The sequence below is a fragment of the Tauraco erythrolophus genome, chromosome 21, assembly GCF_009769465.1.
Source record: "Tauraco erythrolophus isolate bTauEry1 chromosome 21, bTauEry1.pri, whole genome shotgun sequence".
NCBI lineage: Eukaryota > Metazoa > Chordata > Aves > Musophagiformes > Musophagidae > Tauraco > Tauraco erythrolophus.
In genome coordinates, this window is record NC_141485.1 from 4,918,322 (window position 1) to 4,927,687 (window position 9,366).

Below are 9,366 nucleotides of genomic sequence, written 5' to 3' on the forward strand. Positions count from 1 at the left end.
TTTATCTCCTGCAGGGGACCTATATTGCTAACTTAATGCCAAGCTCTTTTCACATTTCCTTTCATTTGGGACCATATTTCTCAGAGTAGAACAGCAATGGCCACGCTAGTGTACTATCTTTAGTCTTCTAACTCAAGGCTGGTGACTGTAGGCACCCACCAGAGCTGGACATAACCCAGAGCAGCCAGGAAAGAGGACAACCAGTGCTGGTAACCACCAGCAGTACCTACTGCACTACAGCAACTTGGTGGGTCTTTCATGCACAGTCCTAAGAGTTTCTTCAGTCCCTGTCTGCTTTCTTCACTGCACAGGAAACATTGGCAAGTGTCTCGATGCTCTTGATTAAAGGTTAGACTTGCCCTCCTGGAACGTGGTTCCATTTCTTGCGCTCACTTCAAAGAGGGAGAGTTTAAAAGACGCAGGAGCAATTGTTTGAAGTGATGACTGAGGCTCACTAAGCCTGATTTACTCACACTTCTGAGAGAGAAATATGCATATAGCAATCAGTAAAGGCCCAGGATATGGTTCCTTGTTGCATCACTAGGAGCACAGACTCCTAGCCTCAGCTTACCACAGCGCAGATGAAAAACACGAGGGGAATTACCATCTCAGAAATGCATCTTCCTCCTCCTCTGAGCCCAAAGGTTTCAGCAGACCTGTCCATGAGCGTGGCATTGCTTTAGCCTTCCGCAGGGTTTACTGCCTCAAAGCTTCTGCAGTGGTGATCACAAGGATCCCAACCTGTTTCCAGGGCTCCCAAAAGGTGACTGTCCTCCCTCCAGGACACTCATTTGCAGAGCTGCCATCTCCTGTGGGTGGGTATCCAGCAGATGGCATCCACGTCCAACACTTGTGCTGGAGCTTCGCCTTCCTGAGGGTTTCTCTTGGGCTTTATTTCTCTCAGGGTCCGTTTCTTCATTAATGCCTACTTTTCATTTGAATGTTTACTGCCAAAATATTCACTGATTTAGTGCTCTTTTCACTGCTCTTGTTCTTTCCCAAGATTAAAAATCTCTTAATATTCCTCTGCTTTCAATGGCATAGTGTGGGACCTTTTATATCAGAAAATAGAATTATTTGAGATCTGTCCATCTCAACAGTGGAAAATATGTGGGGTCTGGGCTGGGAGTCTGAGAAATCAGGGCGCATCACATCTATATGATCTTTACACTTGGGGAAAAATAGGTTTTGTGGGAGGGAACAGGAGTGCTGAGTAAGTTCAATTAGCGTTCCCTGACAGCCTCGCTTTCCAGCCCAGATATCTGGCAAGCAGAGGCAGTGGGTTTGGGTGTTACAGTCATTCTCCAACAATGGAAGTGTTGCAAAATATGTAGCACCACATATTAAAAAGGGATTAGGAGCCGGGAACCACAATGAGTAGGAAGACAGGAGCAGCCTTTGAACAGAGCCTCAGGCACTGTTGCAGAAACATGTTTTCTGGAGCAGGATGACAGCCATGTAACAGGCATTGTTTGCCCGACAAACCAATCCATAGATATGATCCCCAGCTTCCACACGTCTGTGCAGACCCTGCTATGCCTCCGACTGCAAAAGCAACCTTCAGCCCTCGCCACGCTGCTGAATGTAAACCGAGCTCTCGTCTGCCAGTGAAAACACAGGGGACTACAAGTTGTGCCCCGACCCCTGTGGGCACTGAGGATAACCAAGTGGAACTCAAACCGCTGCGGAGTTTGGAGTCGGAGGTTAAGGGACTCAGCGGAAAAGAAACTTCTGCCCAATCTCTATCATGTTCTAAATCTTCTCAGGTTTCTAAGGCTTGGATTACACCCAGGAATAGACTGGTGTTTATTAATTAATTCCCTCTGGGGCTGTTCAGAGTCACATTTAGCAGCTGTCTTATTCTGGGTTTGTTGGTCCAGCATTACCATAAGGATGCCAAGCAGGAACTGGCGTGAAGGATTGCTCTGGCTCTAGCCCATGGTCTGTCCAATCCAGCCTTGACAGTGCTCCATCCAAATACCTCAAATGAGAGGGCTGGATCCTTTGCTGTGGAGAGTTACGGAGTATCTGCCTCACTGGAGAGGTTCCTCCCAGTCTGAGTCATTAGTGGCCACTTTACATTCTGGAACATGAGGTTTACACCCCTCCTAAACGTAATGGAAAGGCAGATAACGCAACCCACAAAGCTCTAGACCTCACTAATTAGACACCCACAAGATAATTACACCCAGTAAAAAAAGAAAAGTATAAAAAGTAATTGTGAAAGTAGTTCTTATCAGTTTAAAAACGCTGCCTTTCAGTGCCTCTAGCCAAGTAACACCTTGCTTTTCTAGTCTCTCTTCCTTCAGCAGATCTCAAAGCCCATTGCAAAACAGGATGCTGCCATTGCCTTCATTTAAAAGACACAAACCAGATGAACCCGAGCTCACCTCGCTGCCCGTCACACAGACCTGCCGCAAACCTGGGACAGGATTTTTCCCAGGTCCCACTTGATGCTATGGCCTTGCATCACAACAAACCCAGCACAGAACAGCTGTTGTCTGACAACCTTTTCCCTTACTCTCATTTCTAGACTAAGAAAAATAACAGAACTCATTCTTTACATCCTCACTTACTCTAAACACCTCCTTATTCTCCTGGATTATCATTGCAACGCAGTGACCAGAGGGAGCGCAGACCTCCCCACGCTCTCCTGCCTTTGGTCCGTGTCTTGGCAGGAGCATGAGCTGCTTCCCAGCATGTTCCTTTGCCTCTCTCTATTTCCACTCAGGTTAATACCAAACCACACAGATCACTTAACTCTTAGTATGAGCATTTTGACTGAAGCTTGTACTGGACCATGAGCCAATGTTCAGTCAAATGCTACAAGGACAGGACATATAACTTCCTAAAAATGGTGGAAGAAGCTAAATTTATTTCTCAAAATTTCTTAAATTGAGCTTGAAGGTAAAAAGTGAGTTAAAGGCTGGACATTAATTTCTAAAACAGCAGTTTTCTAGAAGGCAGGCCGAGTACTTTCTCTTTAAAGGACTTTTGTACACATGTATTTTTTCAACAGCAAATGATTCCCTGTTAGCTTTAAGTTTCAATGAACGCAGAAAAAGCCATATTAAGAAACACTCAAAGGTGACCCATGCTTACAACAGCCTCACAAATAAACCATGCTGTGTGCTCCCTGCCTACAGCCAGCCCCCACTGCCCACCTCTGCACCACTGAGCTGGGTCACCCTATCCACAGGCCACAAAAATCCCAAGGACATGTCCCAGGCTCCTCCTGTCCATGAAATGCACTTCATGGCTCTGCTGAGGCAGTTCCTAACAAGTGACATGCCCTGTGCCCACAGGGACACTGACAGCAGTGAGAAAACAGTCTGGAGGCTGCAAGGACCCCATCATTTGCAACTACAACACCATCACCTGTTGCTCACCAGCCTAGGCTACAGCTCCAAGGATGTGGTTGCATCTCCCACAGCCAGGAGATGGCCCACCTTTTGTAGGCAGGGTCTAAACCTTAATTAGGTGATTACCAATACAAACCAGCTGGGTGATATATCCATAATTCCCCCTTTTTGTTTTACAGTTTTTTGCTTTCAAGATGGCTTTACAGTGAGCAGAGACCCAATTCATCCATTCCAACTCCCATTCACTTCCCTCTTTTGGGGTAGCAGCTTTACCTTTTTTATCAAAGGACTTCTCACTCCAGTTCTGGCTGTTTTGGCTCAGGCATCAGGGTCAAGGTCTTCAGGGTCTCTCATGAGGATCACATCAGGGTCACCAGTTGTTGCTCACCAGCCTAGGCTGCAGCTCCAAAAACATGGTCACATCTCCCACAGCCAGGAGGAAATGGCCCACCTTTTGTAGGCAGGGTCTAAACCTTAATTAGGTGATTACCAATACAAGCCAGCTGGGTGATATGTCCGTAGTCACCCTGCTGAAGCATAGCCAGGCAATTTCAGACACTTTTTTTTTCCCCATAGCCCAGTGCTTCAGTTGTGTCCTCTGCAGACACGCAGCCCGTGCACACAGCTGTCCCAGCAGCGGGGGGACCCTCGCTCTATGTCGGGGGGTGCCCAGGGGCTGAGCTAACCACAGGAGCACCCTGGAGACACACACCGGTGAGCAGGGTAGTGTCTCTGCTCTCTCCTCTGCCAACAAGCAGTTCAAAGTCTGAATCGGTGCGTTTTCTCATTTTCTAGACAAAGGAGGAGCACAAAGCGACAGAGCTTTGGGCAGGAAGGGGCAAATCAGAGTCTACTGCTCTAGGATAATCTAGGATAAACTTCCTACAGCTTGGAACAGTGTCACGAACACCCAGAAAGCTGAGAGGGAAAAGGTATTATTTTTGGCTGAAGGTCTTTATAGCTGATGCAGGAACTCTCTTGTTAGTTACTCATTGCCTTGGCAAGTCTCATAAAACAGACAGCAGAGCCCAGCAAATAATTTTCTTCAGTATTCTGGGAGCTTGGAAATCCAGGAATTGAACGAGGCCTTGAACCCATTTTATGGACTCACTTCTTACTGAGCTACCATAAAACATTAAAATTCAGACCTTATAAATAAGGAGGGGAAAGAGCTGTGCATTTCTTAGCAGAAGCAGCCTCTCTGGAGACTCTTCCCAAGGTAAGTCCAGTGTTATGGATTCAGAGATGGGTTCTCCTGACAGACGGCTGATTGGCAACAACAAACTCACGCAGCAGATTAGAGACGTAAACCCCCTTGATTCTGCTCTGCACTGGAAAAGGTCCTGCAACAAACGGACTTAGTTTATTCCCTGGTGTCCCTGGTGACCTTGTCCCCGTCTTCGAGGGCAGCAAGGAATTAACCGTCTGCGAGCCCCGAGCAGAGGCAGCAACGCTGGGACGCTCTCTCCAACAGACACCAGCCGTGCTCCTCCGAGATGGTGCAGAGGAGCAGCCTCGCAGTCCCATACGGAGTGCCTGTCCTCGCCGTGTGCCTTCTGGCGTGCGCAGCCACAGGTAAGCCACGGAAAAAATCTGTCATGGCTTAGTCCAGGCCCCATCACGCTGACATGCGACACTGTCCGGGGTTGGGCAGCGCCCAGGGCGATGTGCCACGCGAGCATCCCAGCTTTCAGATGTTCTGGAGGTCATCCCCAGAGGATTATCTGAAAACTGGCCTCCGATTTTGAGAGTAGCAGAGAAGGAAATGGGGAAGCTTCAGTGTTTTCCAATGTTATTGCAGCAGCTGCACGGGGATGACAGGCGACCATTTTCAAACCTGCTCCAAGAAGTGAAAATTGTGATAGGTCTGGCCACCTGGGAACACCAGGGGAGAGACAGGGAGCTTCAGACTTTTTTATATTCACAGGGCTATACTGCCTTTATATTTTGAGCTATATTTTCAGTTCATTAATCTATGACATAGGCTACACTAGTGAATTTCAGCCCGTTTAAAAAATGTATTTCCCATACTGGTTCTTCATTTAATATGTCCTGAGGTTTGTACGTTAGACAAACTGCAACTCTCCAACAGCCGGACTCAGACTGACCAGGGTACAGCTGAGGGGCTGATTAAATACTTTATACTCTCAAGTGCATTCAGCTCCAACCAAAAACCAGCACATCAAACTGTGGGCACAAAACCTGAGGGCATGGGAATGCTGCAACGGTGATTTGCAGCAAGAGGATGAGAAAGACTGGAGGGATGCGGATGATCTTTTGCAGCATGTGCTACATGGTCACCGCTGGTCTTCAGACCTTCTCTTATTACGGGTCAGGCTTTGGTGTTCTTGCAGTCAGTGGCAGAAGCCTGACTTTTTAAAGCAACTGTGAAGGGAGCTTTGTGATGAAGACACTTCTTGTCTCGAAAACTAAAGTGCCAACTGAAAACAGCTGTCAGGCTGAAGCCTGAAACTCAGTCCCTCCTCCAAGGTCGAGAGCCTGGAGAAGCTAAAGCTACCAGGACAACTTTTGTGGGAAGGGTACAGGTTAGGATGCTCAGTGCCCTCGTTCTCCTTCTTTTGCAGGTTTGGAACTGTCTGTAAATAACCACACTGCTGACTTCTCCCTGACCACGCAGGCTGGCCCTTCTGTCTCCCTCTCCTGCCTAGTACAGAACAGCAGCCAGGATGAGGAGCTGCTCTGGTACCGAGAAGATGGGGAAGTGGATCTGAAAGATGGGAATAAAGTGAACATCAGTAACATCTGCATATCGCCAGTCGCCGAGTCTGACAATGGAGTCACCTTCACGTGCAAGCTGGTGCGGGACACATCCGTCCAGGTGTCTGTGATCCTGGATGTCCAGTGTGAGTTGCTGTGGTGGATACCTGTGCAGAATGGCTGGGGTGGGACGAGATCATGGGCTGAGCGCGTTGGTGTCTGGGCGCTAGCTGAAGGCAGGGTGTTTTGCACCCTTGTACGCTGTGTTCACCGAGAAAAAATGCGCTTAGGAGGAGATAACTCACGTGATGAGACACTCCCTCGCCACAGTGGTGCTTATGGCCTGATCTAATGCCTGTTTTATAGGGAGTGGGTGGGCCCTTAAGTAAGAAGACGTTCTGGATATGTCCCTGCCTCCACCTAGATTCTTTCTCAAGGATACAAGTCAGGGCAGAGGAGTCATGGGAGTGACGGTCTCTGCCACTGATTGCCCTGCTGATTCCCGGGGACAATGAAAGGCTGCACAACGTGGCGTGTTACACCACTGACCAAGGTGCACAACGGATGTGTAAAGGGAACTTGCTTCTTTGTGTTAAATGGTGAGCAACGTTATTAATGACCTGTTGAACTGCATTACTGTGCACAGTTCCTCCCCAGCTGACTGGAGAAGAGTCCCTGCAAGTTCAAGAAGACAAAGATGTCACTCTATCCTGCAATGCCAAATCCAACCCTCAAGCTGAAACAGCTTGGTATAAGAACAACACCACCTTGACCCTAGAGCAAGATCGTCACAAGGTGTACCTGACCAGTGAGGTCTTCCAGCTCTCTATCAAAAATGTAGAGAGTTCTGACAATGGGACCTACACCTGCGTGGTGAAATCTTCTTTGGGAGAGGGGAGGAAGGATTTCCACCTGATAGTTCAAGGTAACAAGGCTGCTGCTAAACAATAAGCTTTACAACTAACTCCCCATTCTCTTTTATAATGATAGCAATCCACTCACATTAAGAAGTGTAAATGGAATGTGGTTAAATTCCCCACGTTAACTTCTGAAGGCACTGCAACAGCAAGGAGCTCTCCTTGCACCTGTGCCTGGGACCACAGCACCAGAAAGGGCCTTTCCTGCTCCCCGTGTTGTTCAAAAGCATTTGGCAAGCATGACCTGAGGCAGGCTCATCCCTCTGTCTCACTTCCCATGCTGACAGGGCACGTTCAAGTGTGGTTTATAGCACCTTAGGTCTTACTGGAAGATTCTTACTCTGACCGTAGTATTCTGTCACGCCAAAAGAGCTGCTTAAGGCAAGAGAAGTTGTCCTCCAGAAGTGACTAGGGCCCTGTGGGCAACAGGGAGGTGGAGGCCCTGCGGGGGCTGGATGCTCAAGTCTCAGACAGGTGACACTAGGTGAGGTGACCCACCAGGCACCCATTTCTCACCCACTGTCCAGGTCTCTTTCACTTTTTCCCTCTTGGAAAAGGAAGGAAAGCAACGTTATCCGTGTCAGCAATACAGCTGGACACTCTTATTTCCATGCCTAAGAGTGCCTTGAGGATCTTCTTCAGAAATGGACATTTCAATTCTTCCTTCAGCTTGCTAAAACACAGGCTTGGCTCCTTTCTTTTCCACACAGTCAGAGTGCAGACAGCAGAGAGAGCAACAGCTCAAATCAGCAGTGACAGCCATGGGAAAAGAAATCTCTCTTTCCCCAGTTCTGCGAAACGCTGTGTTTTAGATGACGGTACTAATCTATCACATATTCAACCTCCTCTCTCTTGACAGATAGAAATGTTTTTCCCACGGAAGCCATTATTGCTGCTGGTGTGGTGGTTGCACTCACGGTATTTTTTGGAATTGTGGCTCGAAAGGACAAAATTTTTAAGGTACCGAAAGCTCTACTTTTTTAGGAAAAAAATAGTATTGTTTTGCTGCAATGCCCTGGGTTTTTTTAACCTTTTTTATGTTACTTTGTAGTGTTACTTTCCCCTGTTAGAGAACTTCTATGTACTACCTCCTGCTTTAGAATTACCAGTTGATAAACCAAATATTAGGTATTTTAAGGTGGAAGGCATTACGCACTTAAGAGACATTAGGAAAAATATTGCTGTGGCCAGGAAATACAAAAGGTAACAAGACTTTCTTTATTTTCAGTGCTTCAAAAGATCTAGTGAAACAGCTCTGTAAGTATTTGACTGCTTTTCATGCAGCTTCCAAATGAAACCCCTTCCTCAAGCCTTGGTAGAACCTGGGAAAGGAAAGAGCACTCAGCACGCTAAACACGGCCACGCTGAGTTACCGAGCTCTTGCTCTGGCTAACATGAGCCCACCCGTTGTCTCCCAGCGGAGAGGGGTCCCTGGGAACATGACAGGACAGATGCAGATCATGCCCCGGGCACGGCATGGCTCCTGCCCTTGTCCTGGCCATCCCAGGGTCCTGGCTATGCCTGTGTGGAGGCAGTGGGGAAATAACGTAACAGCATATTCCCAGCCTGCTGAAAGCTTTCTGGAGCTGAAGGCAGCCCAGGTGAATTCAACTCACTTATTTTTTTTTTCCATAGGTGACTTTTCATTTCTTCTTTTCATTTTGCTGCAGGTGACAACCACAAGATCCCTGTGCTTACCCAGGAAACGTTTCTAGTGGCGGAACATAAGCCCTTGTGGGAAATGATGAGATAAAGCACTGAAGGAAGTTTTCTGGGTCAAATTTATATGGTCTTTAAAAAATATAAGTAGTTCTTTGCATCTGTTTGTTCTAAACTACAGCTTAGAGCACCGCCATGGGGGGTGGGCTGCCCAAGCTGTTGCCAGATCTCACCCTCTATGCTTATTCCTAAAGGGAATGCACATACAGTCAGGCATGTGGGTTTTCAGCGGGTCCACAGAGGAATCCATACTGGGTTGCCACAGATGGCGACGTTGACGTACAAATAAAGCGAGGTGTTGAGCTGTCAGCTGCTCTCTTGGTTCTACAGTGCCATCCCACAGAGCATTAGGGGTGGTGGCCACCAGCTTGCTGCCCCTTCCCAGTAATCCTACGGGCATCCCAGCAATCCTACAGGCATCCCAGCTCCTGCTGGCTGGGGCGAAAGCTGCCTGGCACTGCGCTGCTGCTGCACTTCCTGCCTCCCTTGGCCGAGAGCAGACCTCAGGGCAGCCCCAAGCGCGTGACAATCCGCAGTGGCAATTTTGGTGCAAATGCTCCAGCACTGTGACGGCAGGAAAACCTCTCTATCCCCCCCCAAAAATACGCCACTCAAGCATTTTTCCTGAGCTTCCGGCAAGCTTTTAAGGT

At 48.1% G+C, this 9,366-nt stretch overlaps 1 protein-coding gene across 1 annotated transcript; it reads left to right on the forward strand.

Moving 5' to 3' along the window:
• Nucleotides 1–4,855: 4,855 nt before the first annotated feature.
• On the forward strand, nucleotides 4,856–8,258 carry TMIGD1 (transmembrane and immunoglobulin domain containing 1). The gene is made up of 5 exons (XM_009980284.2): nucleotides 4,856–4,937; nucleotides 5,948–6,226; nucleotides 6,727–7,005; nucleotides 7,857–7,957; nucleotides 8,226–8,258. The coding sequence occupies exons 1-5, from the start codon at nucleotides 4,859–4,861 to the stop codon at nucleotides 8,256–8,258; spliced, it is 771 nt and encodes a 256-aa protein (XP_009978586.1). The 5' UTR covers nucleotides 4,856–4,858.
• Nucleotides 8,259–9,366: the final 1,108 nt, after the last annotated feature.

Coding starts and splice junctions, on each gene's coding strand:
- TMIGD1 (XM_009980284.2), top strand. CDS start 4,859: ATGGTGCAGAGGAGCAGCCTCGCAGTCCCATACGGAGTGCCTGTCCTC. Junction 7,006..7,856: donor TTTCCACCTGATAGTTCAAG/GTAACAAGGCTG, acceptor CTCTCTTGACAG/ATAGAAATGTTTTTCCCACG. Junction 7,958..8,225: donor GAAAGGACAAAATTTTTAAG/GTACCGAAAGCT, acceptor CTTTATTTTCAG/TGCTTCAAAAGATCTAGTGA.